Source organism: Haliotis rubra, unplaced genomic scaffold (assembly GCF_003918875.1).
Source record: "Haliotis rubra isolate DU_JTF1 unplaced genomic scaffold, ASM391887v1 Scf105, whole genome shotgun sequence".
Taxonomy (NCBI): Eukaryota; Metazoa; Mollusca; class Gastropoda; order Lepetellida; family Haliotidae; genus Haliotis; species Haliotis rubra.
In genome coordinates this window covers 1,021,295-1,049,196 of record NW_025764948.1, presented here as the reverse complement: position 1 = coordinate 1,049,196, position 27,902 = coordinate 1,021,295, and the positions used below count along the sequence as shown (strand labels likewise).

Sequence of the window (27,902 nt, the reverse complement as noted above, 5' to 3'; positions counted from 1 at the left end):
CCAAAATCATATCCATGTGTACATGACTCCACAGGGTTCCACTTTAACATAAGTCCATGCACTCACACTTTATCAGACCTGTACATAATTGAGGCTGGGCCACACAGCGGTTGATAGCATGAACAATGTTATAAGTCTACTACTCACAGCCATAAAACCAGTCAAAGAGTCTTACCATATTAGGATGAGTGATACCTCAACAAATAAGAAACCCTGTTTCTCTTTAAAACAGACTGTCCCCATGACAAAACTCACCTCAGAGATTAAAAAAAGCCAAAACTGTAAGATGCAGGCAGGTATCTTCCTGGTATTTCTTTGTATTCAGAGAATTACAGAAGTCATCACAGGTTTATCCTGTTTATTTCACACATGAATTCTAGGTATGTGATGTGTCCACATGGCAGTTGTCTCGAAAGAGAACCCTGTGTGTGTCTGCTGACCATCTAGTAACATCTAGTAAGGTATTACAATACAAAACTGTATCTTCCTTGATGTCCTGAACACTTGGGAGGATGGAGTAGAGAGGCTCACACACAAGATAATGTGGCCTCCCACCATCTGGACTTCACATAACTCACACGTTCTTGTGGGATTAGATACCAGCATCAGACAGCAACTAATACACTTGTCAGAGACAATAACGCTAACCTAAAAGGGCCATATATTCCTTTCACAACAAACAAAGCCAAGTGACATGCTGGAGCTGAAAAATCCAAAGATGGGAACACTACATCCTGATTGTGAGAAGAAGAATTTCAACACACAGATCTTGGTATCTTGACTAAGTAACACTGCTACCATTCCAGGCCATCAGACACCTAGTCCTTGGTGTCCTTGTATGACTTAAGGTAGATGGGTTTGGACTGCTCTATCTGCCGTTTCTGTGCCCTCATCCTTGCCCCACGTGGCGGTAATGTCTGTTGGGGAATGTTCACCTGTAATCCCACAAAACACTATTACATCTCTGAAAAAAGTGCCATGCTACTGTAGCTCACCTTGATGACTTGTCAGATGTTAAAACGTCAACAAAGACAGACACTTACCAATAGTTGCTGTCAGCATTGCCATTCAAATATTTTCTGCATGTACATGTATATACTTAGAACTAAAACCTGAGTGTCATAAAATCAGCATGACACACATGCCAGTCTAATAATTTCCTTTTACTATAATCAATTTACACTCCCCTTTGGATAAATGCTTAATGACAAGCAATTCAAAGAAAATGTTTGTAGTGAGATGTCATTCCAACTTTACATCACAATTAAATTACCGGTAAATTGATGAGATCAATGCACTGGTGTGATATTTGCTCCAGGCTACCTACCCTATTTTTGGATGGGCTGTCAAATAAGCATGAGTCTTCTGCCATTTGACACACTCTACCATCATCACAATGTAATTGGATAACAGCACACACAGAGGTTCACTTACTAAGGAAAGACTAGATACTGTGAGATAATTTTTCTTTGAAATCTTTTACATAAATACAAATTAATGGAACATGTATTTTATCTTTTGATGTATTCCACTGAATACTTGTTGACCACCTTTGGCTGGAGACATTTCCTTGCACTGTGTTTGCTAGTTTGTGGTTTAATGCTGTACACAGCCATATTCCAGCTATATGACTGGCCTGTAAATGATTGAGTCGGAACCAGACAATCCTGTTACCGACATCATGAATAACGATCCACACTGTCCTGGTACAAATGACAATCAAGCAAGTCACTGAGAGTGATAACAATCCTCTAATTTGCCTCATAGGTTGCATGGGACATGCTGTATTCCAGAATCCAAGCAGCTTGTGTGATGTACTTACTAGTGGTGGTCCGATTAATTGAAATAATCGAAGATTGGTCGCAGTGACTAAACGACCAAGCAATCATGTTTTCTCATAATCGAACACAAACAATTCTAGAGCACTTGTTTTTATTAACAGTATTTTTCACTAGGTTGGTTTTGTCTGTTACATTTCATAAGCACTACAAGCTCGTTCCCAGTCATGATTGAATTTATCTTAAAGACTCTAAGAAATTTATGTTCCTCCATACTAGTCATCCTTTAAAGATGTGAAATTTTGCCAAACCCCCACAAAGAACTACATGTTTTTTTCCTTATTTTTGTGCATTAACACATTTCATAAATGACGCTAACCAATTATTTTCGATGATTGATCGGTTGTAATGAACCAATCATCAATTATGAGATTTTAACCAATTCCCAACACTAGTACTTACTGGACGTGGATAGGGAACCCTGTAGTGAAGAGCTGAAACATACACAAACAGATGTCGCTGAAAGTCCTGCAATAACATAGTTTGTCCTCAAACAAAACTGGGGACGTATTCCACCCCTGATTCTAATTAGGGAGAGAAACCTTGGGTACTGCCCTGTGCCAGAATCACCAGAATGATATCAAAACATGCATATTAAAGTAAGTCCCTAGCCTAAGCAGGAACATTTTCAATATATCTGGGGCAGGACCAATGCTCTACAATGTATGGGCAATAAAGTTCCCTCAATGTCTATCTCAGCTACCAGAGTTGCCTGTTTGTTGCATACTGCTTGGGACCACAAGCCACTGCAGCACTGGGTTTATTTTTTATTTCTGCACTCATGAATATTCCGGCTATATGACATATAACTTAATTTGCATATAATGAAATTGATTCATGATTACATGATCTTAATTCTAAAGCATGTACCCAGAAGAAGAATCAGGGCGGCGTGATAGCCAAGTGGTTAAAGTGTTCACCACGCCGAAGATCTGTGTTTGATTCCCCACATGGGTACAAATACTACAATGTGTGAAGCCCATTTCTGGTGTCCCCAACCGAGATATTGCTTGAATATTGCTAAAATTGGCGTAAACTAAACTCACTCACTGAAGAATCAGTTGATTTGGGGAATATTACTTGTAGTTCTTACATGTTACAAGAGTTTAAAGTTATGTAGACCATGGAGTAATCAATACCCACCTAGTTCTATCCTTGTCTCCGCTTCTCGCACAAATTCGTTTATTTCTTTTTCATCTGTCACCTGTTTGAACAGACACACTTATGGTCAATAGGCCAGGTCATTTGGGGACAGTAAGGACATGAGGCAGCGACAATCCATCCTCACAGATATCATGTCAGAACTTTTGACAAGAAAACACATCATAATGAGGAGTCTGTACTCGTTAGTCCGGTTCTCCAAACCATCTCAAAACGAAACGAGGAAGACATACACAAAATACCTCCATCATGGCACAACTTGTTTATAATTCAGTTTGACTGGTTAATATGGCTAATGTCATTTTGTACATTTTGTGAGCTATATGTTGCTCAGCAATATTACATTATTGTATTTGACATGGCTTGTAACAATCATGCAGTGTGTCCACTTTCTAAATGACATTTTGCATTCATAAACAAGTGTGTTGAGAACAAGGCAATGATCCACACCAACAGGGCACAATGGCATGCAATCATACTGTACAACAAGCCTGGTTCCAGGGGACCAATCCTAAACTTGAGTTCTCAAGAGTCAACTCTGGGGTCAAGTTATGAGGTGGTCAGTGAACAACCTTCATAAAGTTGAGCAACACTATGTAACATGTTATATTTGGGATTACACTTTCTCAGTGGGGGGGTTGAGTCCCATCTGGGATTCGAACCCACACCCTCAGAATCAGGCACCTAATCGCCAGCACACAAAGTCAGACACCTAGACTGCTCAGCCACCGCGGCTTCCACAAAAATGGAAGTTGGACATCTGGTAGTCTAGACTGAGGACTTTGTGTACCCCTCTGATAAGTGTTAATTGGCAAGGCTCCCACGGCCGAAAGCTATGAAATGCACAATCCATTTTAGAAAGTGGTCAAATGTAACATATGTTATATTTGGGATTTTCTCAGTGGGAGCTGTGCCAATTAGGATTGCGATTAGGTGCCTGACTCTGAGGGTGTGGGTTCGAATCCCGGATGGGACTCAACACCAAAAAGTACTAGAATCTGTACTTTACTGAGCAAGTGTAATCCCAAATATAACATATATTACATTTGACCACTTTCTAAAATGGCATTGTGCATTTCAACACTATGGCATGTCAACCACACACCACAGTGTCATTGGTGTGTCCCACTGACTACACCCACAAGCACTGGTATGGTATTTAGAATCAGCTCAATCAGGAACTTTGAACTGAATCGGCAGATCCTGGCAAAGTAAGGAAGACAACACTAAAATCAGTGGCCCACCTGGGACACTTATTAGCATGAAAGTGGCACACATAGTATCAATTTGTTAATTGTTTCATGTGCTTCCTATGATAATGAATATTAACATATATATTCTGAAAGATTTAGCTATGTTCATTTATCATGCCTCCATGTACAGATTTAACATAATTCCAAAATATGAGTCTGATATCTAGCTGGATGAGCTTTTACAATTCTATTTATATTTTTATACTATGTCTGATCGTATATTTCATATTGTAATGTACTATAGGCCTGTGGCCTTATTAAGAGCTGAAATAAAGATACAGAACATATATATTGACCTTGTCTTTGCCACAGGGGCTTGTAACGCTAAAAACTGCCATCAAGGTATATACTGTCACTGACGGGGTCTTAGTACTATAGACCGCCTCCGTGGTGTAGTGGTTAGAGCGTCCGCCCGGAGAGCGGGAGGTCGCGGGTTCGATCCCCGACCGCGTCATACCAAAAGACATTAAAATATGGTACTTGTTGGTTCCTGCCTGGCGTTCAGCATTAATGGGTACAACAAGGACTGGTCAGCTCGGGAGTCAGTATAATGTGTCTGAGTGGGGTATTCATGCTACACTGCGGCATGGTATCTCAGTGGGCTAGCACTATAAAACCAGCTTAAGTCTGGGCTAGTACAAGCAGCCGCACATACACATACACACGCACGCATGCACGTCGTCATATGAGCAAAATATTCTCAAGCACGACGTTAAACCCAATTTCACCTCACCTCTTAGTACTATATACAATGATCCTTTATATAGTACTAAGTGAGTGAGTGAGTTTGGTTTTACGCCGCTTTTAGCAATATTCCAGCAACATCACGGTGGGGGACACCAGAAATGGGCTTCACACAATGTACCCATGTGGGGATTCGAACCCGGGTCCTCGGCGTGACGAGCCGACGCTTTAACCACTAGGCTACCCCACCGCCCCATATAGTACTAAGACCCCCGTCAGTGACAGTATATACCTTGATGGCAGTTTTTAGTGTTACAAGCCCCAGTGGTCTTTGCAATTGCTGAACAAGCATGTGTTTTATGCATATCTTATCCTCAACCAGACACTTACAGTCTTGTTCTTCCTAAACAGCAGCCTTGCTTCAGTCCTGATGTAGTCTCTCTCTGTTTGGGTTTCCGCAGCAACTCCTGACTGTGACTCCCAGGTTCTAGACAGTCGCAGGATCTGTCGATACAGCGCCAACACATGCCCTCTGGTGGTCATCACAATCAACTTGGGTAAAACATTACAGATCTCCGATGATAAATATGTGCTGATTAAACTGAAGGTCCCACTGATTTACAAGTAACCTGCAAATGGAATCATTAAACAACATAAATGAGTTTACAAATACAATAAAATAATATGGACCAAAGAGTAAATATTCTTAACACAAGTCTCATCCTTTTACTTGTCAGCATCTATGAATATTCTGATACACTGTCATGACCGTGCTGGGCTATGGAATGAAAATGGCATACAAGTGTATCACACTGTTGAAATAAGACACCTTGACCAACTATGATATGGAACCAGAACCTTAACCTAGCATAGCATGGTACAGGGAGGCATTTCTGGCATTACCAAGATGTTATGGGTATAACTGGAAACGTTTTGTATAACTCTTTGGACATGTTTTCTGTCACATCACATCTTGCCACACTTGATGAGGGAAGAAAGCCTAAAGTGACACAGGTGTTATCGTTTATCACTGTGCTTGAAACCTTAGAAGCGTGGGCATGTAACAAAAACATGATCAGGGGGAACTGGGATTTGAACCCATGATCTTAGGGTTCAGGCACGCCTGATGGATGCAACACTACACAGAAGATCATTTCCCCAAAACTGTACATGAATAATATACATAATATATATATGTCAGTTCATAATCATATATGGTATGTGCTGTATCTATACTATAGTAGTCAATGGGGGCTAGCGTCATTTTAACTACAGAGTTGGAATTGGTTATCATTATGTATGTAAACCTAGTAATAATATTTCGTTTTTTCCATGCTCTAATTTTCTTACATATTCATCAGCTGACTAAGTGACTTGAACATTGTCTTGAAGCTGCTTTGACTCCTAGTCCTATATAGATCTAGTCTTTTGTGTTATTTAGGTGAGGCGACAATACTACACCTCTGAAGGCTAAATAGGATTTAATCTGAGCAATATTGTAAGGGAAATAAAATATAACGCGGTTACAAGCTAATATCTCAGTTTATACCAGTGAGTCTTCACCTCTCATGCCTCTCACATGTGAACACTTCTCGTCCGGAAGTTTACAATCCGGGTTTAATACAAAAACATGGAATGCAAGATCTCAAACGAACTATGAATAAATAGCTTATGTATTCTTTCATTGTATATCTAAGGCCTAAATCTATAGAATATGACTTTATATAATCTAATATATTTATAATTTATTTGTGATAATATTATTGTAAAGACAATGCTGTGGATATGTGTCATGGTAACTCTGTGACTGCGAACCTAGTCCTTCTTTTCATACTTTACGCTGACTGCTAGGTATACTTCCGGGTTCCAACTTCCGGAAAACATTGGTTGGGGTTTTCCAAAACTTTTTTTGTAGGTGTTTATCGGCCTGTTCCCGAAGTCATGAGCGACGGGAGATTAACAAATGGGTCGGTAGGACACCCACCTAGACTAGGAATGCAGGTGCGTATTGCCACAGGCTTCAAATCCCATTTTTGATCTGAAGCCTGATGCACCTTGACAGCGAGTATTATCCTCTTTCCTCTGCAAGAATTTGGGGGATGCAAATGTTGCAATGACCCGTGCTTTGAATAGTGTGCGAAATGTTATATGTGCTACATGTTTGTTCAATAGCTAAGGGGATGTGTTGTCACTCATGGCATGTTTAATTGTAACGACTGCCCTGTACTTACATCTGTATAGTTGGCCTAACTGTTTAGGGAGGGGCGGGTGTTTTAGAGTATCAAATGCTGGGATGTTAAGAAGTTAGCGTACATGTGTAATTAATTGCTCCCGTTTGCTTATTTCCAAAATCGTGTATCCCAAAACAAATTGATCCTAAGGAAAAATGGTTTGATGACAAAACAGTATTTAAAAGGGTGTTATTCAAGTTTCTCCTGAGTGCATTGTTAAAGTTAAAATCACCCACAGAATCATGGAGAGAATATAAACATTCATTGTTATTGTACTTGATGTAATCCAAAATTCAGTGAAATGTATGACAAAGACTTCTTATCAATAATCATGGATGATTATATTATGCTAAATTACTAGTATAAATAACAATATTGTGACTTGATCAATTCCGAATAAACCTGGATATATAGTCCCATGAACGTGTAAAGTCCTTAACAACAGACATGTTTTGGCCTATATGCAAAGAAGTAAATTGTCAGGCAACACCATCATACCCACCCATTTGTCTGGTGTCCAAGAATGATTGAACTGTATGATTAATAGCATTTAGGGCATGACAGTAAGTTAATCAGGAAGTTAAAATCAACTACACATGTTAAACTTAGGAAAAACATTTTGTAAGCCAAATAATATGAACCTGAAAGGCCAAATTGATAACAAACTAGTGGCAAGTACCTCATATTTATGCACCATCTTGCACCAAGTGCATTTTAATAATTTCATGATATCATGATACAGTGTTTATATATCCTGAAATAAGGATAGCGCTTATTGTATTATTTACAAAACTGTAAAGATAGTTAGCCATTTTAGACAATATGTAGGCCACAAGAAGAGGATGTTAGTGTTGCTATTGATTTGGACGCATGTCTTGGAAGAATGTGTATGTTCACCAGGATTACATGTGACCATACAAACACATTTTTGTCTGGTGCAAAAAAGTTATTACCTAAGGTTGCACTGGGTGCAAGTAGGTTTAAATTCCTTAAAATGAGCCCGGACTATAATGTGGAGTTTTTTTCCATATATTTCATCGTAAACATGATAACATCAAGTCATTGACGTATTAAAAGTTAATCCACTGTGTGCATGGTAAATGATCTTCGAATCTCAATATTAGCTGTAACTCTTCCTGGTATCATGGTTATGCCCCTTTTTTCAGGGTCACGCTCTGAGCTGGACAGATGACCTGCCAGTGTGCTATCTGTCTGGTGTTGGTTTCTCCACCAACCAGATTTACAGAGATGATGGCCACCGACGAGAGGAACATGAGTTTGAAGACAAGAGCTTCCATTTTAGGTTTGTATCTCATCAATGTTATCTGTATCATGTATATTTTTATAATTGCTGATGTGTGTTATTTTTTAGATGGGAATCCAAGTAAGACAATCATAATTAATAGCAGCGTAAAATGGCAGTGTCCTCAGAGCATACTATAGTGAAAGATATGTTTTAATAAAACGGAAATTCACAAAGCATGTTATGTTAATCTGTCATCGTATAGGAGTTGAGGAGGGAACAGGTCAAAATGGCCACACTGACCCTAGTCAAAATGGCCACACAAAAAATTCAAAATGGCCACAACCCCTAGTCAAATGGCCATACCAAAAAGTCAAAATGACCATAGAAAAAGTCAAAATGGCCATACATTATTTTTGTTTCATGTTTTTATCCTGTACTTTGAGGTGTTTTTTTCATGTAATACTTTGACAATGTGGAATGTGGTGGTGTGGAAGAAGTTGTTGATTTCGCTGAGAGAGACAAAGGGAGACAAAATGTTCTTGGCAACTCCAAAACATCGAAGTTTTCCAGTAGGGCTCAGTCTTAGACATCTTCTCTATGTTTCTGTTGTCTGCTGTCAGCATGATTTTCATCCATCAGATGTGTTTCTGTTGCAACTCAAAACTGCATTTGTCTTTGCAGACCTTTTGATGGCTGTTTTCTGTATGGCATGTTTGATGGCCACAGTGGAAGCAAGGCTGCTAACTTTGCTGCTCAGCGGATGCCAGCAGAGCTGTTGTTTGGGCAGCTTAACAACAAGACATCTGATGAAGCCATCTTAGGGGTTTTGCGCCAGGTTTGACTTAGTTTAACCCCCCTTAATTGCATACTAAAGACAAATTTGTAAATGTCAAACCTTCTCCTAAAAATGCCATCATACGAGTATTTACCAGTGTCTAGACTTTTCCCTTGCTTGTTATAGTGAGATAAATCTTGATGGACATGATAAATGATAATGATTTTATGATAAAATCATGACCATTTGAAAATATATGATGTGTAATCTGACGATAAGAGAGAACATATTATCATAGTAGGTTGAGATGTAATGTATCTTAATAATGAGTTTGTTTGCAATAGTTAAACAATAAAGGACAGGGCATCTCTTTCCTTCAACACTGTTCAGCCTCCAAAGTGCACCTTGTATCAATGGTTTATATCTGGACTCAGTCATCCTCTTTGAATGCTACAGTTTGACCATATATGAATAGCTCAGTTGTCCTGTGAAAATCAATGTGGTTACAGTGGCGAACCATTACAAGCTGTGTTTATTTTCTGCACCCTATATGTCCTCACTGTGTGTGTATCTGAGTTATAGGAGGTAACTTCTCAGGGAGTTGAGAATGGTGTGCACACTGAGTCATTGACTTGGGTAACAATAATGTAGCACCACTTGGAATGTGGAATTTGTTGTGTACTCTATCGACTTATTAAATCTACATGCTCATGACAATGGTATTTGTGCTTACAGGCCTTCCATGCTGTGGAGAAGGGGTATTTTGAAACTATTGATGATCTACTTGCTCAAAGAACAAACTGTATGCTGGAAATGCCCGATGTAAGTGACTTGGTGCTAGTCATATGTATAAAGTGTTATCACACATTGTCTGTGGTTCTAGTCATATGTATAAAGTGTTATCACACATTGTCTGTGGTGGTAGTCATATGTATAAAGTGTTATCACACATTGTCTGTGATCCTAGTCATATGTATAAAGTGTTATCACACATTGTCTGTGATCCTAGTCGTATAATGTATAAAGTGTTATCACACATTGTCTGTGGTGGTAGTCATATGTATAAAGTGTTATCACACATTGTCTGTGGTGGTAGTCATATGTATAAAGTGTTATCACACATTGTCTGTGGTGGTAGTCATATGTATAAAGTGTTATCACACATTGTCTGTATGTATAAAGTCACACATTGTCTGTGGTGGTAGTCATATGTATAAAGTGTTATCACACATTGTCTGTGGTGGTAGTCATATGTATAAAGTGTTATCACACATTGTCTGTGGTGGTAGTCATATGTGGTCTGTGGTGCTAGTCATATGTATAAAGTGTTATCACACATTGTCTGTGGTGGTAGTCATATGTATAAAGTGTTATCACACATTGTCTGTGGTGGTAGTCATATGTATAAAGTGTTATCACACATTGTCTGTGGTGCTAGTCATATGTATAAAGTGTTATCACACATTGTCTGTGGTGGTAGTCATATGTATAAAGTGTTATCACACATTGTCTGTGGTGGTAGTCATATGTATAAAGTGTTATCACACATTGTCTGTGGTGGTAGTCATATGTATAAAGTGTTATCACACATTGTCTGTGGTGGTAGTCATATGTATAAAGTGTTATCACACATTGTCTGTGGTGCTAGTCATATGTATAAAGTGTTATCACACATTGTCTGTGTACAATGACATACTTGTAGACATGTCACGCATTGTGTGCGATAACTCACTGTTTCTTTGCACATTATCTGTGTTGTCTGTCACGATGAAGCTGTGTTATTGAATGTCGAATGTGTTGGTGACTTGTTGCCTTTATGTATCTGTCTGTCTTCAGGGCATCACCCAGTACGATGCCTTCACAAAGTATCCCGACATTGTGAACAAGCTTCAGCAGTTGGATTTGGAAATAGCAGGGGGGACAACTGCGTCTGTTGTGCTTATCTACAATGAAAAGCTGTATGTGGCTAATGTTGGTAGGTGAAGTCTGTTTTTTTTTCTCACTGTTCAGTTGTTCATCTTCATTAATATATATATAGTCTCATATAGTTACTTGAGTGTTTCAGTCTTGTATTGTGAGGTCTGTTCTCATTGCTCACCTTTATAAATCCTCCATTTCGCAGCATGATGTGCAAAACAATTAGGTTTCACGAGGAAAAGGCTAAGACCTGTTACGTTAAACTGAGACTCTGAGCTGTAAGTGAAATACTGTTCAAAGTGGTGCGAACACCTTCCATGATGTAGTGGATAGGGCAGTGGTTTGATCCCCTGGTTACTTCAAACCAAAATATATTACAAGATGGTCCCAGTTGATACCCTGCCTGGCACCCGGTATTAAACCTTTAAAACAAGGACGGTCCATCTTGAAGACAATATACCTTCAGAGTGAAGCTTCCATGCTCAATAATGTGCCTGAGTGGAGTATCCATGTTAAACCATAGTATCTGAGTTTGCTGCAAGTATATAACTTGGCTAAGCCCAGACTGACACAAACATGCACATCACTATGTGAGTGAAAAATCATTTGACTTCTTCTCAGAGTGGAGTCATTCAAGAAAGCACTCACTTCTATGTTCAGGTGACTCACGAGTTCTGCTTGTGGTGAAGGAGGACAACCGTGTCCGTGTCAATCAACTCACGTACGACCACACCCTGAATGATGAATCGGAGCAACGCCGTCTCACCAAACTTGGTCTGGATGTGGAACGTCTGAAACAGCTCCGGAAGATTGGGAACTCTGACAACACGCGCTGTATTGGTGACTACCATGTGAAGGGCGGTTACAAGGACATCGATATTCTACGGTTGGAAAACATTTCCTATCAGTTGGTTTCTAATGTGTTTGGCCAAGAAATTAGAGTTGGTGGTGAAAACATAAGTAGCTAAAATATTTATAAATTTATATTTATAAATATTATTAGTAAAAGTTGCCATGACGGAGTCTCTGTGTTTTTGTTCATGTCTTTCTGTTCAAATCCAGACAATGTGGGTCTTTATATCAGTGACTGAATTGTCAGATCCTGACTTGATTATATACAGGCCTTCAGCATATACCTGGAATACAAAAGTATGTGTGGTTTTATAAAGAAAATAAAAACTCACACTGAATCACACAAATTCCTGACCTAATTATTGTTTTGTTTTCAGTAATGCAACAAGTGAGCCTGTGATAGCTGAGCCCCACCTGGAGGGAGGCGTGCCCCTGACTGGCAACACCAGCTTCCTCATCATCATGTCTGATGGGCTTTACCAGGCCTTGCAGGATGCCACGGGCACAGAGAAGGTGAATGTGGAGATCACCTACATGGTTCTCCAGGAGTTCGGGAACCAGTCCACACTGAACGGTGTGGCGCAGGCTGTTGTTGACAAAGTTGTCCGTATACACCATGACACATACATGACAGCACAAGGCTACAGGAAACAGCTATGCCAAAAGAGAGATGATATCACACTGTTAGTACGAAACTTTCACCAGCCTTTACGTAATGGAGTTGAAAGTCCAACTGCAGCAACACGATACAACCCTGTGCCTGTCTCTCTGCCCTCTTTCTTCAACTCCCCGCCCCCTGCAGCTGTCCCGAGTCTGAACATCCCCAGCCCAATTAGTCCCTCCAACAGCAACTACTCCCACTCCAACCTCTCCGTGGGCAGCTATAGTGACTCCCAGCCCCTCACCCCTACCAACAACCCTGGCAGTCAGTACCTCACCACGGAGACCACCATGGGCACGAGGACCAGCACCGGTACCAGCACAAACTCCACGCAGAGCTCCGGTGACGCTCGACCCTTCCAGCAGAGGTACCAGGCTCCAAAGCTGGAGCTTGATGAGAATGGCAGAGTGGAAGCTTATGTGGATTTCTCAGAGTTCTTCCGTGCCATTGAGAGGCTTACAGGTGACCAGCAAGCATCTTTTGAAGCAGACGTCAACCCCAAGTCCAGCTATGATCCCATCAGCGAGGAATCGGAGACTGCCACAGGACCAGAAGACTGAGAGGATGTGAATGATGTGTGCACGAACGAGAACAAGGTGTGACTACAGATAATCATTAGGATGAGTGCTACTGAATTATCAGGATTTCAGCAGTAGGTTTGCTGGACAACTACTCCGCATAACTTCTAACACTTTAATGGATCAACGTTTCTTCAATATCGCTCTCATTTTTCCACCATCTAGATCATGCCATTTATCTTATCTCCATTCTGTTATCAAAAGTACCCTGTACCCATTTACCAAATGCTGTCAATAAGCAAATAGAAAAATAGTGGTTATTTCACTTTTCAGCATCCTTGCAGAGAATGTCTCTCTCTCATGGATGTATTTTATATGGACGTGGCTTATTTCAAATCAAATGAAAAACAGTGGTAGCTAATGGCTCCAGGATATTATTGTTTACAGAAAGTTGATATAATCTAGATGATTGAGGATGATTTTCTTGCTGCCAGTCACTGTAACTTGGCTCAGAATAATATTTATTGGCATTTGTTCGATGGACCAGTGCATAATGGAACAGTTCATTGTGTAGTGGACCAGTGGTATAATGCATGTGCCTGTATGACGAGTGCAACCCTGTCAAGACCTGGAGACTGGATCCTGCTGGACCAGTGCAACCCTGTCAAAACCTGGAGACTGGATCCAGCTGGACCAGTGCAACCCTGTCAAGACCTGGAGACTGGATCCAGCTGGACCAGTGCAACCCTGTCAAGACCTGGAGACTGGATCCAGCTGGACCAGTGCAACCCTGTCAAGACCTGGAGACTGGATCCTGCTGGACCAGTGCAACCCTGTCAAGACCTGGAGACTGGATCCAGCTGGACCAGTGCAACCCTGTCAAAACCTGGAGACTGGATCCTGCTGGACCAGTGCAACCCTGTCAAGACCTGGAGACTGGATCCAGCTGGACCCGGGCAACCCTGTCAAGACCTGGAGACTGGATCCAGCTAGCAGGTCGTTCAGCCTGGTTGTCTCATGTCAGGAAGGTATCAATCAGGGATATGCTGTTGTCAGTACTAAGATGTTTTGGCAGTAAAACAGTAAATAATATAATGGTGTGCACAATAATGACATGTAAGGTGGGTTACGATGCTTTACCTCAGTACTAGAGTAGAACCACCAGCATAATGAGTATAAGGTTTTGGCAGCATCCTGCTACATGTTCCAGACTGAAGCATTCATTGTTAAGGATCCATTGTGGAGTGTCCACTGTAGAGAGTCAGTTGTGGAGCTTCCATTGTGGGGTATCCTATAGAGTGTCCAGATCACATGCACTGCTGTAAGGCAGATAATCAGCATGATGTATGTTGTGGAGAGTCCATTGTGGAGCATCCATTGTGGAGAGTCCATTGTGGAGCATCCATTGTGGAGCATCCATTGTGGAGAGTCCATTGTGGAGCATCCATTGTGGAGCATCCATTCAAGTGGAGAGTCCATTGTGGAGAGTCCATTGTGGAGAGTCCATTGTGGAGAGTCCATTGTAGAGCATCTATTGTGGAGCATCCATTGTGGAGTATCCATTGTGGAGAGTCCATTGTGGGTGGAGTCCATTGTGGAGCATCCATTGTGGAGAGTCGATTGTGGAACATCCATTGTGGAGAGTCCACTGTAGAGCATCCATTGTGGAGAGTCCATTGTGGAGCATCCATTGTGGAGAGTCGATTGTGGAACATCCATTGTGGAGAGTCGATTGTGGAGCATCGATTGTGGGGCATCGATTGTCCATATCACATGAACTGCTGTAAGGCAGATAATCAGCATGATGTATGTTACTGGTCATATACCAGATCCAGAGTTCCTGCTGTGAGTTGATGTGTGTGAGATCTGCTGCTTTAGTGTGGTGCTGTATGCGTATCATCAGCTTAGTAACTGCGTGTACAGTAGATGTGTATTGGTTTACACATATGCAAGTGATGAACAATATATTTTATTATCTAAAAACCAATTTTATACATTGTCTAAAGATATTAACGTTCATGTAACTGCCAGACTGACTTGAACATAGTGCATTTAGCAGTATGTTTAGATAGGTTTTGAAAAACAAATGTCTCATCCTGTTTTTTTACCCTGAATAACCAGACAACCGTAAACCATGACTTAAAAAACCATTTGGCCTTGAAGTTATAATGTGCATGTGTGGAAGTTCCACCTGACTGTAACAATAGCTGGCTGGGGTGAATGCCTTGTATGTATAGATGTGTCATCTGTGTCAAGATCTCAGTAAATCCGATCTATTACTCTGATGTCACTCTGAGATATGAAAACCCCTCACGAAAACTGTGTCAATTTGTGCCAAGGCTGCTGAATTCTGGGTTTATCAAGTTTCTGTGTCTCGTCTGCACAGACAGTCCTGAATGTAAAGAAAAGAGCCACACCATTATATTGTGGATATCTTAGACACTTTTGCTTCTTTCCATAAAAACAAATCAAAATTAGTACCATCAGAGCAGTGTTTGGGTTCACTGGTAAAACATAAATTTCTTAATTGAGGTGGTCATGGAAAGAAGCCATATCATATATAAAACCCAAGATCTAATTGGCTAAATAGCCATCACATCCTTCATTTTGAATCTGTTTTGAGGGCTCATAAAAACTTCTGTGGAGGTTTCCTGAGATCTCCACCTAGAGAGGTATCCTATGAGGAAAGAACATCTAATTATATTAAGATAGACTCTCACTGCTTTGTTCAGCTCTGCTTTGTAGGGGAGTAGAACAAGTGGTTGTCTGTCAGACCAAAAACCTGGTTTGTTTCCCCAAGCGGTGACAATATGTGATGCCCCTTTTGGGTGTCCCTGCTGTGATAGTGCTAACATCGTGTTAGAATATAGTGTAGATATGTAACTGTAATCAACTTGTATATAGATTTAATGTGTGTTTTATGTATGTAAATAGTGTAAATCACTTGTAAAGTCTATTTCCAGTGTCATTTCTTTGTAAGTGCAATTTTTAATAGACACTGTTAAGTATGAGGTAAATGACATTGTTGAGATTCAGTTTGTTTCTTGTAAAAACTATCACATATATAATCAAGCATGTCATTTAGAATATACACCATTGAACTTAACTGGTGACTTGTGTTTTGTGCTTGGAATCATTGGTATTTGGTAACATGATATATTTGGTAACATGATATATTTGGTAACATGATATATTTCGGATAACACTTTGCCAGTATGGTACAGAATCTAACACTTTGGGGTTTGAGTCCCAACCGGGTCAGTCAGCCACCGCGGCTTCCACAAATATGGACGTCTGAAAACTTGATCAGGTAGTTTGTGTACCCCTCTGATAAGTGAGTGGCATGGCTCCCATGGCAGAAGCTATGAATACACAGTGCTGATATAGTGTAATGCCAAATACAGCAGATTTTGAACAGGAGGATTTCTAGCTCGAACTTGGCGTCCAAAACATGTTCGATGGGGCCTTTTATCTGGACTCCTTGCAGGCCAGAGTAAGGTTTCGATGGCCTTCTGCAAATGGGCTCAAGGACGATGAGGTATAGAGTTTGTCATCAATGGATATCGGACCACTGGCAATTTGGTGGCTGTCAAACTGGCATGACGACGGTATCCAGTACTTCCTGTTGATAACATTGACCGCTTAGTGTCCCAGGTACTGTAATGACATCCAACTTGGAGTCATACGATACGAAACACAACCCCACACCGTCACTGAGCCACCACCCAAGGGTTCAGCTGCGTGGATCATCTCCGGGTGATATGTCTCGTTACAACGTCTCCATGCACCACGACGACCGTCGGTAGCGTGTGGAAGATAGCACCTTCCATGAGATCAATGAACCCTTCGCCATGTCCTCAAGTTGCTGTTTTCTCAGGGTCTGCACCACGTCAGACGTTCATGTCTGTGCCTGGCCCTCAGACCAGCATCCCACAGCTTCCTTCTGATGATAATGGTTTAGAGTCGGACTCCCACTCGACACTACCAGCTCAGTTCTTCGGCATGGGTCATGGGATTGCATCTTGCCAGAATAAGTAGGACTGGGCCATCATGCTCAGTGGTCTTCATCCGTTTTCCAGATCTTAGAGGACCGTTTGCTTCACCGGTGTCCATGTGCTTCATCGCAAGTTGACAAATAATTAATGTTCATGTTAGCAGCGATGCAGCAACAGGACAGCCCCCGCCCCAATAACTTGCCATCGTGTATTTTCTGAAAGTCAACGTCTTGCCTTGGTTGTCTTTTAAATCAGTCCAGAAACTGTAGTGCACATGCTACAATTATGAAATGTTTACGCCAATGTGATTGGTGCTCCTGAATTTGAAACCCACAGCTTTTGGGATATTGTGTGAAAAACCTGCTTTACATGTGCATTCCAGTATGACAGGGTATGAGCACCTGTTCGGACCGAACGTTTAAGAATTGCCATTGGATTCTTGTGGTGGATAATCAATGTACATATTGTCTTCAGCAACCCATGCTTGTCGTAAGAGGCGGTTGTCAGTCGATGCATGTCAATGTAGGTCAATTGCGTAGATCGGTTTTTGTGGTGCCAATCACTGGATTATCTGGTAGACAATATTATTTACAGAAGCCCGACAAATAGATAGAATATTGCTATATTACATTATATACAATATATCTATCCGTTACATGATGAGGCGATATATTATAAATTAAAGTATCCCGTATATATCGCTGAACAAAGTGCTATAACGTCCAGACTATGCCACATATATCTAGAGACAGTGATATATAGAGACTCCTAACAATGAATACAATACAATCTCATTAAAATCAGATTCGCTCTCGCTACAAGCCAGACAAAGATCTGAGGACATCCATTTCATTCGTGACCAACTCGTGTTATTCCGGGACAAGCCGAAGAGCGATCCTCTTACAGGTTACAGAAACCGGTGGAGTGGTGACGAATGCATCCATTCCGGATCACTTCGAACGACTCTTCATCCGGACAACCGGAATGTCGCACACCAGATCGGGACAGTGACTATCAGATTGTGTCTTCTAATCATTCCAACGTCGTAAAGGTTTACAAGGGGTTCTGTAAATAACGGCTGCGTACTGTATGTCTGATTCCCTCACAACCATCGTCTGTCTCTCGTTGTTGGATAAGCGTTTAAACGGACGAGGGGGAAGTACTACCATGCCATCCCATCGCATTCGTGGCCAGCTCGTGCTGTTCCGGTACAAGCCGGACGTGGGTGACGTTCAGACGGAAGTGGTCAGGAATGGGCGAAGAAACTGTAAGAGTCAGGAACGAATCGACATTCGATTTAGTGATTCTGAATGTGGACCAAGTCAAATGAATAATCAAATGAAACTACTGACTGACTGAGTTTAGTTTTACGCCGCTTTTAGCAATATTCCAGCAATATCACGGCGGGGAACACCAGAAATGGGCTTAACACATTGTGCCCATGTGGGGAATCGAACCCGGGTCTTCAGGGTGACGAGCCAACGCTTTAACCACTAGGCTACCCCACCGCCCTTACCGAAACTAAACGGCTAGAGAGTTAAGTACTGCGACTGCAGCATGGTTGTACCAAGTTGACAACAATGTAAGACCAGCCTATAAAACTTCACTACATTACTCTACACTTCACCACACTACACTACAACACTATACTTCACCACACTGCTCTACAACACTACACGTCACCACACTGCTCTACAACGCTATACATCACCACACTACACTACAACACTACACTTATATACCTATAGCGATAGGATTATCGCCGCTATCATAACACTATCTGACAATGACAATATTATCACCTCATTGAAAACACACCACGTGGTGCATGTTTGTTTAAGTCTCGAGTCACGTGATCGCACCTGGTTGGTTTGATCAGTTCATCATATCTGGGACATGATTGCCCGTCGTGTGCAACAAAGGGATCCTCCTGTACAGTACCTGGCCAAATTGGAAGCCGCTTGACACGAGGAATGGCGTAGACTGACCCTTCAGAGGATCAGGTGGCTGACAGGAGAATGCTGGCTTTCATACAGTCACATGGAGGTTACACTCGGTATTGACCTTGAATCGTGTAAGATGCGCAAAATGACATTTTGAATGTTCCCATTCACCAATAAATTCAACATTAAAACATTTCAGGGCCATACTTGTACAGACATGATTTTGTATTAAACTCGGTGTTTTTTAAATCAGCAATTATCATATTATTAAAAGCAACATGGATTCCGATCATTTTGTCGTTTTTTTAAGAGTCAAAGGATCATACGGGTAAAAAAAACCCGCATGTTTTTCCATCGTGGTCACCACGAGAAGATTTATGTACGTGTACATATCATTGCCAAAATACTGGTGGTGCTTAATGAAGTTCTTTGTGTATATCTTTAGGCAGCGATTTGAAGGCAGATCCCGTTCCGGTCCTAGCGAGTTAAGTCGTTACAATTTGAGTTGAAAGTCTGATATCTGAAACTTTATGCTGTAAATCAAGCAACCGTGAATGATTGCCAAAAAATAAATGTGAGACAACTTGTTTACATGTATATCGTCAATGTAAATATCTATTCTGGCACTAGCCAGCAGACTCTGCCTTTAACACATGGCTCCGAATTTGTAAGTTCAAATATACATCAATACAAATACACATAGTGAAATGGTCAGTTAAAGGACACTAAAGATACACACGACATTGTCAGCAACAGCTGAACATGAATCATTCGCAAAAATATTTGTTCATATTTTTTACATTTTTATATTTATCTTTTACTGACATAATTTTATGTCACCGTTCCCTGATGGCATGTATTGTTGCTCATGCTTTTATCCACTAGTTTGCCTGGTTCAGCCATGTGCTAATGATATTTCCATGGTATTCACACCCTCTTGATTGGTTTACTTATGCAACGAGAAGGATAAGCAGGCGACAAAAGTCTGAGTCTTTCAGACTTAACAGTCTGTCTAACCCTTTAAATGTATTCCTTGTCTGTGAAGACACAGCATTTTTGTTAATAGACATATTTTTCTAGGCTATTAAATGCTTTATATGTGACGGCTTCCAAGGCGTGGCCTTGAAATAAAAAGGTTATGCTTTACAGCTTAGTCACCACGAGTTGCTCCTCCATCTCTTGTACGCTTTACATTGTATAGTTCCTCATCAGAGGTTGCGTGGAAGAGATCACTGCACTTTCAGTTTCCTTCTCGGGAATTATCTTTAGCAAGATAATGACAATTTGTATTAGTGAATACTGTTTTGCGTTAAGATAATGTTATTGACCTAACACCCAGCTGGGTTTCAAATAACGAGATACTTCCTTACAGACAATAGTGCCATTGCCATCTTACAAACAGTTGCAGCTGATATGTGACCATTGAGTAGTGACAATAGCGACGTACGTCAGGTAACACTGATGGACATTGTCCAGGTCCAATACGAGCGTTATAGGTCGATACTGACGCTACACGGGACACGTGTTGCATCGGGTCAGTAATCACAATACATAGGGCGAACACTGGTATTTAATGACGGGCCAGACAACGTGTGACCCTCCTGTACTTAAATACAATACATAATTACAACAGACAAAGCAACATCTGTTCTACTCCCCTCAGCAGTTCACGTTGATATTAAAGAAGGATTAAGCCTGATACCAATGGCTAATGGTAAATTTGATTTATGTTATTCGAGTCTCATTAAAACCAAATCTTAGCTCTCGCTACCACGAGAGAAAGGTTTGAGGACATCACATTACAAGTCACATCCTAACAGAAGACCCAACCAACCTAATTTGTCGTTCAAAACTGGGGCGGTGGGGTAGCCTAGTGGTTAAAACGTTCGCTCGTCACGCCGAAGGCCCGAATCCCCACAATCATAGGTACAATTGTGAAGCCCATTTCTGGTGCCCCTCGTTGTGATATTACTGGAATATTGCTAAAGCGGCGTAAAACCACTCACTCGTTCAAACCCTCGTACAGACTCAATTCTATGACGTATACCAGTCTTGCAAATGCTAATCATTGCATCTCGATCTAGAGTGGACGTCCGCATTTAGCTGGATATACGGCTCTTCGTCTCTATTTCCTAAATATATACACGATCATTTCTAAAGAATCAATCTACTCTACGCCATACTTTTTGAGGTGACATCACGCCGTCACAACTGACGGCGTTCGGTATGAGATACGTACAATACTGAAAGTCCGACTGTCATGTACAAATATTCTCGCGGAGTTTGGTATTTGGTACTAGTCTACAGGACCTTACTAACTCAACGTTCTGGAACCTTCGGCTTCTAGGTGTCCAATATCGTTCACCAGCCGGTAATAGGGTAAATGTTTACTTGTACACTAACTTTATTGTGTTTCTGTGTGATTTGTTTTTGCAGAGGCTAAACCCCTGTGCATTCTCTCTTCGTACCAAGATAGCGTTGGTATTCGAAAGAAGGATTTCTCAACAGATGTTTATATTTTCGGTGTATCTATAGTTGGGAAACGAAGTTTCACGAAATGGCAGGAACATCTACATCCTTCATTTCCCATGTTCTTATTTCGCCATTCTGTAAGAACATATACTCGACGGCACCGATTCTGTGACATTGATTCCTTTCGGCCCGATGCGACATGCGTCACGCTGAAAATAGCCGTGTAGAGGTTACGCGAACTTCAGTCTATAGTGAACGTGAATAGTTTTCAAAATAATCCAAAAATACCTGGTGTGTACTTTGTTCTATTTCTTTGTACAATGCGTTAAAAGACAACTCAAGGAAGACAAACAAATCTAAACATGTTCATTTCAGAGAAAAAACATAAGTCAAGGTAAATTCTTCTCCATGTTAAGTCATACTACTGGTGGTTGTAAACGGTGACTTCTTGCCCTTCCATGACATATACTCTAAATAAATGATGCGGTACTACATTGTATTGATCGAAAACACGATTTCTGTGGCACAACGAAAGTTGTTCGTAAAAGCCAACGGTACTTCCGGTCGTCGCGCCCCTAACTCGACTGTCTGGGACAACGTAACCAGATTCCCGATGTCCAAGTTAGTGCATCAACGCGTCACGTGTAACTAGCGAACTGTAGGAAGAACAATACAGACATACTAAAAGACATTGGATCGATTTATTTACGTGATTCAGGGCAAATTGTTATATTGATTTTCTTTTTTTACCGCAGTTTGTTGTTGCAGCGTCCGCATAAACATCAATATGTAATTATGATGGTTGGGGTGAACCACTGCAGAGAGCGAGGCACGCGCTGCGATGAGTGTGCAGTTAGGAGGATTCGCTGTAAGGTCACTTTCGTTCCTCACCAGCGGTAAACTTGTTAGATCTTTTTCTCTGACACCACCTACATAACACTACTAACAGCAAGGTTTGCCTCAAATGTTTTCTGGTGAGCACTGTAAGGTAGTTCATCGATCCACTCATCCCTGGTGTTGAAGCATTGGGATGCAGTGCGTTATCACCTGTCCTCGGAAATCAATGATTCAGGTAGTGTTGCATGTCAACACACACAGCTCCGTACCAACAGCATGTATCTCAAATACATAGTATATTTACCATACCGGGGAAACATTGATTCAAGATCTGCCTTCAAAACACGTTTTACCTTTCGCGGAATGTTTTTGCAAACAGGTGGCTATGGCATATCGGGAGTATATGTCAAGGTTACCAGGTTCGAATCCTCTCTGCTGCTATTGTTCCTCTTGGTCCCTGAACTACTGGTGCTTTGGTCTTCTTCCTGAGATGAGTGACCTTGACAAAGCGGTCTTGTGCAGGTGTTGTAAGTGGGTCAGAACACGGTCGATCTGCATCGGGCGCTGCTGGTGAAAGATTCAAGCCGACCACAGACAGAGACGATGTAGATCATCAGGTCTACTCCCATTTGTGAGAACTCCCAGTTGTGAGACAGTGGAGTAGGTACTTAGGAAAGAAAACAGACCTTACCTTATCTGATAGAATGGATTAACCGCAGCTAATTATGGATTAGCTATTTAACTGAATCTTGTGGAGGTAACTTAATGAAACTCTAAAAGATAAAGTAATTAACGTACTCAGATAAATGGCTTTAAAAATAAACACTTTGTGTAGGTAACTTCGTGATCATTTGAAGAGAAATTAATTTACCTACTCAGATTTACGTGTTTGAAAAATCTAGCAATAACTGTTGCAACAATAATTAATCCAAATGTATTTATTAACCTTTGACTACTCTTTCCGATCACCATTATAGCAGGCCTTCAACAAGTAGAATATATCACCAGTTCAGGATAATCTTTTTCAGTAATTCAGTATCTATTGAAAACAATAAATGCTCTTCAACGAACAATGTCTTCTGTGTCAACTCATTAATGAACTATGCCTCCTGCGGGTACTCTTCAATAACAGGGCTGTTCAACAACAAGGCTGTTCCCACTTTCATCGTAAGGATGGGAAAGCACCACCTGTGTGCACTGAACCGTTAATTAATGTGTCTCACAACTGGGAGTTCTCACAAAATGGGAGGACACCGATCATCCCATCTGTTCCCCTCGCCATCCAAAGTCACAGCAATACAATGTACCTACACACACATAGGCAAGCCAGTCTGTTATGGGCGTCGAACCCAGACTACAGCCCACGTCTTCTTGGTTGTTGCTTGATAATCCCTGTTCGTATTTGTAATCCTACCTTTACAACCACTTCGGATCACGTGCTTCTTAGGGCACTGATCTTTGTACTGGAGTGTGTAGTCTAGTGGCTAAAGCGTTCGTCACGCCGAAGATCCTGGTTCGAATCCCCACATGGGTATAATGTGAGAGACCCATTTTTGGTTCCGCTGCATTGATATAGCGGGAACATTGCTAAAACGGCGTAAAACATACTCACTCACTCTACTTTGTATCTAAACGTCACATGGAAGCAACAAAGAGGTGGAGGTCAACTCTGTCGGGTTCTAAATCAGAGTGACATGCTATTGGTTAACTATGCAATATTGGTATTTATATCTCCTCTAGACATAGACCTGTGTTGATATACTTTCAGGTGAAGAACGCGAATTCAATGCTACAACACATGATATCCTGATGCATCAACATGTGGAATAGTTGGTGTACTGGGATTCAGACTACTGCCAGCATGTGTGCCAATGTAACTCGTATAGCTTTGGTTATCGTATTCTTAAAGCTGGGTCTTGGTGAACACTTCTCTCAAACCAATAATCAGCATCAGCATCACCAACACCCCCGTGTGGTCATTCTTTTATTGAATAATAAAAAATGGTCCATACACAACTATAACAAATGTATTGATGGGATTTAATTAAAGTAACCACTAATAAACCTATGAACAATCCCTGCACTATATCCAGGGAGCCGTTGTACAAAACAACCTTAACGCTATGGCTACTTTAAGTAGTTAAAGTATGGGAGTTACGGTCACCTTAGCGCTAAGATCGTTTTGTACAAGGACCGCCTCCGTGGTGTAGTGGTTAAAGCGTCCGCCCGGAGAGCGGAAGGTCGCGGGTTCGATCCCCGACCGCGTCATACCAAAAGACGTTAAAATATGGTACTTGTTGGTTCCTGCATGGCGCTCAGCATTAATGGGTACAACAAGGACTGGTCGGCTCGGAGTCAGTATAATGTGTCTGGGTGGGATATTCATGCTTCACTGCGGCATGGTATCTCAGTGGGCTAGCACCATAAAACCAGCTTAAGTCTGGGCTAGTACAAGCAGGCGCACATACACATACACACGCATGCACGTCGTCATATGAGCGAAATATTCTCAAGCACGACGTAAAACCCAATTTCACCTCACCTCACCTGTTTTGTACAACGGCATCTTGGTGTCTCTAAGTTATGATGTTATCAACCCAACATAATATGGCAGTGCTGGCATGCTTGGGTCAGGCCAAAATACACGCCTTCATACCCATGGCTTCACATACCACACGATGATATGTGAAGTCCACAAAGCTTCTGGACCTACAAACACTGAACCAGGGCACCAGAGTACAGTGATCACTCTGGAAACGGAATCTATTAAACACCATAACATGCTATATGTTATATGCTATAACAGGCTCGGCTGTAACGACCCTAACAAAGTCTGGATATACGCTCTATATGCTCACACGAAGATGGCTAGAAAGAATAATGAAGTCGGATCCAAAGAATACCTGCAGTGATTAAGTCGATTATTAAGACTATATTGTTACGAGGTGATTTCCTCATCAAAACGCAAACGCTAGCCTACAAAGAGGTTCGTACAGAACTCTATTGTGAAATCAGCCAATGACCACATAAGATCAATGACTAATCAATCAATCATATTGATTTACGTCTGTCTTGTTTAAAACTGCACTAAGCATTATTCCAGCTATATGACGGGGGGCTGTAAATAATCGTGTCTGTGATCGGCATCAAGAGCATCGACGACGCAATTGGGAAACGACGACATCACCACTAAATCAGCAAACCTGACATCCGATCCAAAGTCAGGTCGTTCAAGGCTTCAAATCTTTCTCTGTGTTTGCGTGCGTGCGTGTGTGTGTGTTTATGTGAGCGATATAAACAACACGTCCGGCTACAATATGGTGGCGTCCTGCTACAATAAGGTTTGCTTCCACTACCAATCAATATGTACACATCATATTACAACAACTGCGATGTAATAATGTGTAATATAGAAGTCGGTTAAAAATATTTGTATGTAAATCTATAGTGTAAATTGAAATATTTATGTAAACAATGATGTGACAGTATACAGAGAGAGAAAAGGTTGCTAGACATTAAATGAAAGATTTAGAGGTTCAATTTAACAATGCAAACCTTTTATTGAGACACCAAAACTATTTCAGTTAGCCAAAGGTATTGTTCACTTGATTACGCGTAAATAAATACCGATAAAAAGAACCAAACTTTTCCACATCCACAAAAAAATCTCTGCTTAAAAGAAGAGTCGACTGTACAATTCCAACAATATCATTGCCAGGTGTTTATGAGCAAAATGTTGAGCGTATCCTGCCCCACCGTTTGAACCCGTCACAAATACATGCAATGACTAGTCAAATGTCCACCTAAGAAACCACAGCAAGTCAAAATGGGGAATTGCATCAAACATCAATTTGGTCACTGGTGTGTCAGATTTGATAATGTCCTCCGCATGTCTACCACAGAACGTTTTGAAAGCTTTACTGGGGCCTTGAATATGTTGTAACCTTGATCGAACAACTTTGATCAACAATCATATATGCTAGATTGTATCTCAAAAGTTGTGAAATTTAAATACCGAAAGCTGGAGCTGTTGAAATATAGCTCGACATAGAAACGAAGATAAAGCCAATCCTCTGTCATACAGCCTCGTGTGTTTGTCACTCTGACTTTGTATGCATAGATCCAAATATGAAACACATCAAGCGGTCTCATTGAGCTCCATTGGGTAAATCAGGGAAAGGGAATTGACTATTTCACTATACTAGCATATACCCGATGCTCACAGGCTGATACAACTTTTTGAGAATGGGGGTGGGGGTGGGGGTTTTTTTTTTGTGGGTTTTTTTGCACTCTTTTGAAGAGGAGGAGGGTTGACACTTCATTTTCACCCGTTTTGCACGAGAGTTTCAATAATAATAGGAGGGGAGGCTGCTGTGACACTTCATTTTCACCCGTTTTCACGAGAGTTTCAATAATAATACTTCATTCGCCCGAAAGGGAATTTGTTGTACATCAGCTGCTGTGATACATAGAGCAATAAATAGTACATGTAACAGTATGAGAATCACCAAAACAACACAGTATTTACACAAGGGGACTATGATGTGACACACATAACAACACAGTATTTACACAAGGGGACTATGATGTGACAGACATAACAACACAGTATTTACACAAGGGCACTATGACATGACACACATAACAACACAGTCTTTACACAAGGGGACTATGACATGAGAGACATAACAACACAGTATTTACACAAGGGGACTATGACGTGACACACATAACAACACAGTATTTACACAAGGGGACTATGACGACACACATGGGACTATGACACACATAACAACACAGTATTTACACAAGGGGACTATGACACACATAACAACACAGTACACACATGACACACACATAACAACACAGTATTTACACAAGGGGACTATGACATGACACACATAACAACACAGTATTTACACAAGGGGACTATGACGTGACACACATAACAACACAGTATTTACACAAGGGGACTATGACATGACACACATAACAACACAGTATTTACACAAGGGGACTATGACGTGACACACATAACAACACAGTATTTACACAAGGGGACTATGACATGACACACATAACAACACAGTATTTACACAAGGGGACTATGACATGACACACATAACAACACAGTATTTACACAAGGGGACTATGACATGACACACATAACAACACAGTATTTACACAAGGGGACTATGACATGACACACATAACAACACAGTATTTACACAAGGGGACTATGACATGACACACATAACAACACAGTATTTACACAAGGGGACTATGACATGACACACATAACAACACAGTATTTACACAAGGGGACTATGACATGACACACATAACAACACAGTATTTACACAAAGGGACTATGACATGACACACATAACAACACAGTATTTACACAAGGGGACTATGACATGACACACATAACAACACAGTATTTACACAAGGGGACTATGACATGACACACATAACAACACAGTATTTACACAAGGGGACTATGACATGACACACAT

The 27,902-nt window shown here is 41.0% G+C and overlaps 2 protein-coding genes across 5 annotated transcripts; one reads left to right on the top strand and one right to left on the bottom strand.

Moving 5' to 3' along the window:
* Positions 1-344: 344 nt before the first annotated feature.
* LOC124275968 (LYR motif-containing protein 1-like) lies at positions 345-6,567 on the bottom strand. Of its 2 annotated transcripts, none has more exons than XM_046711651.1 (5): positions 6,486-6,567; positions 5,327-5,565; positions 2,982-3,042; positions 2,241-2,272; positions 345-935 (listed from the first exon to the last, which is right to left on the bottom strand). In XM_046711651.1, exons 2-5 carry the CDS (start codon positions 5,477-5,479, stop codon positions 819-821), a joined length of 363 nt encoding a protein of 120 aa, XP_046567607.1. In that variant the 5' UTR covers positions 5,480-5,565; positions 6,486-6,567; the 3' UTR covers positions 345-818. The 2 variants fall into 2 exon arrangements, with proteins under 2 accessions (XP_046567607.1, XP_046567608.1); XM_046711652.1 differs by having other exon boundaries at positions 6,500-6,537.
* Positions 6,568-6,798: 231 nt separating this feature from the next.
* On the top strand, positions 6,799-16,240 carry LOC124275943 (TGF-beta-activated kinase 1 and MAP3K7-binding protein 1-like). 3 transcript variants are annotated; one of them, XR_006898388.1, is made up of 8 exons: positions 6,799-6,937; positions 8,334-8,470; positions 9,095-9,248; positions 9,924-10,010; positions 11,025-11,163; positions 11,766-11,991; positions 12,335-14,529; positions 14,625-16,240. XR_006898388.1 is itself a non-coding variant. In XM_046711650.1 (7 exons), the coding sequence occupies exons 1-7, from the start codon at positions 6,878-6,880 to the stop codon at positions 13,176-13,178; spliced, it is 1,647 nt and encodes a 548-aa protein (XP_046567606.1). In that variant the 5' UTR covers positions 6,799-6,877; the 3' UTR covers positions 13,179-16,240. The 3 variants fall into 3 exon arrangements, 1 of the variants encoding a protein (XP_046567606.1); XR_006898387.1 differs by having other exon boundaries at positions 14,611-16,240; XM_046711650.1 differs by having other exon boundaries at positions 12,335-16,240.
* The last annotated feature ends 11,662 nt before the right edge of the window (positions 16,241-27,902 follow it).

Bases quoted from the DNA above. Each gene is read 5' to 3' on its own strand.
- LOC124275943 (XM_046711650.1), top strand. From the start codon at position 6,878: ATGAGCGACGGGAGATTAACAAATGGGTCGGTAGGACACCCACCTAGA. The intron at 10,011-11,024 runs GTAAGTGACTTG...GTCTGTCTTCAG, and splicing joins GTATGCTGGAAATGCCCGAT to GGCATCACCCAGTACGATGC. The intron at 11,164-11,765 runs GTAGGTGAAGTC...TTCTATGTTCAG, and splicing joins GCTGTATGTGGCTAATGTTG to GTGACTCACGAGTTCTGCTT.
- LOC124275968 (XM_046711651.1), bottom strand. From the start codon at position 5,479: ATGACCACCAGAGGGCATGTGTTGGCGCTGTATCGACAGATCCTGCGA. The intron at 3,043-5,326 runs GTAAGTGTCTGG...CTGTTCAAACAG, and splicing joins TGTTTAGGAAGAACAAGACT to GTGACAGATGAAAAAGAAAT. The intron at 936-2,240 runs GTAAGTACTAGT...GTGGGATTACAG, and splicing joins GGGTTCCCTATCCACGTCCA to GTGAACATTCCCCAACAGAC.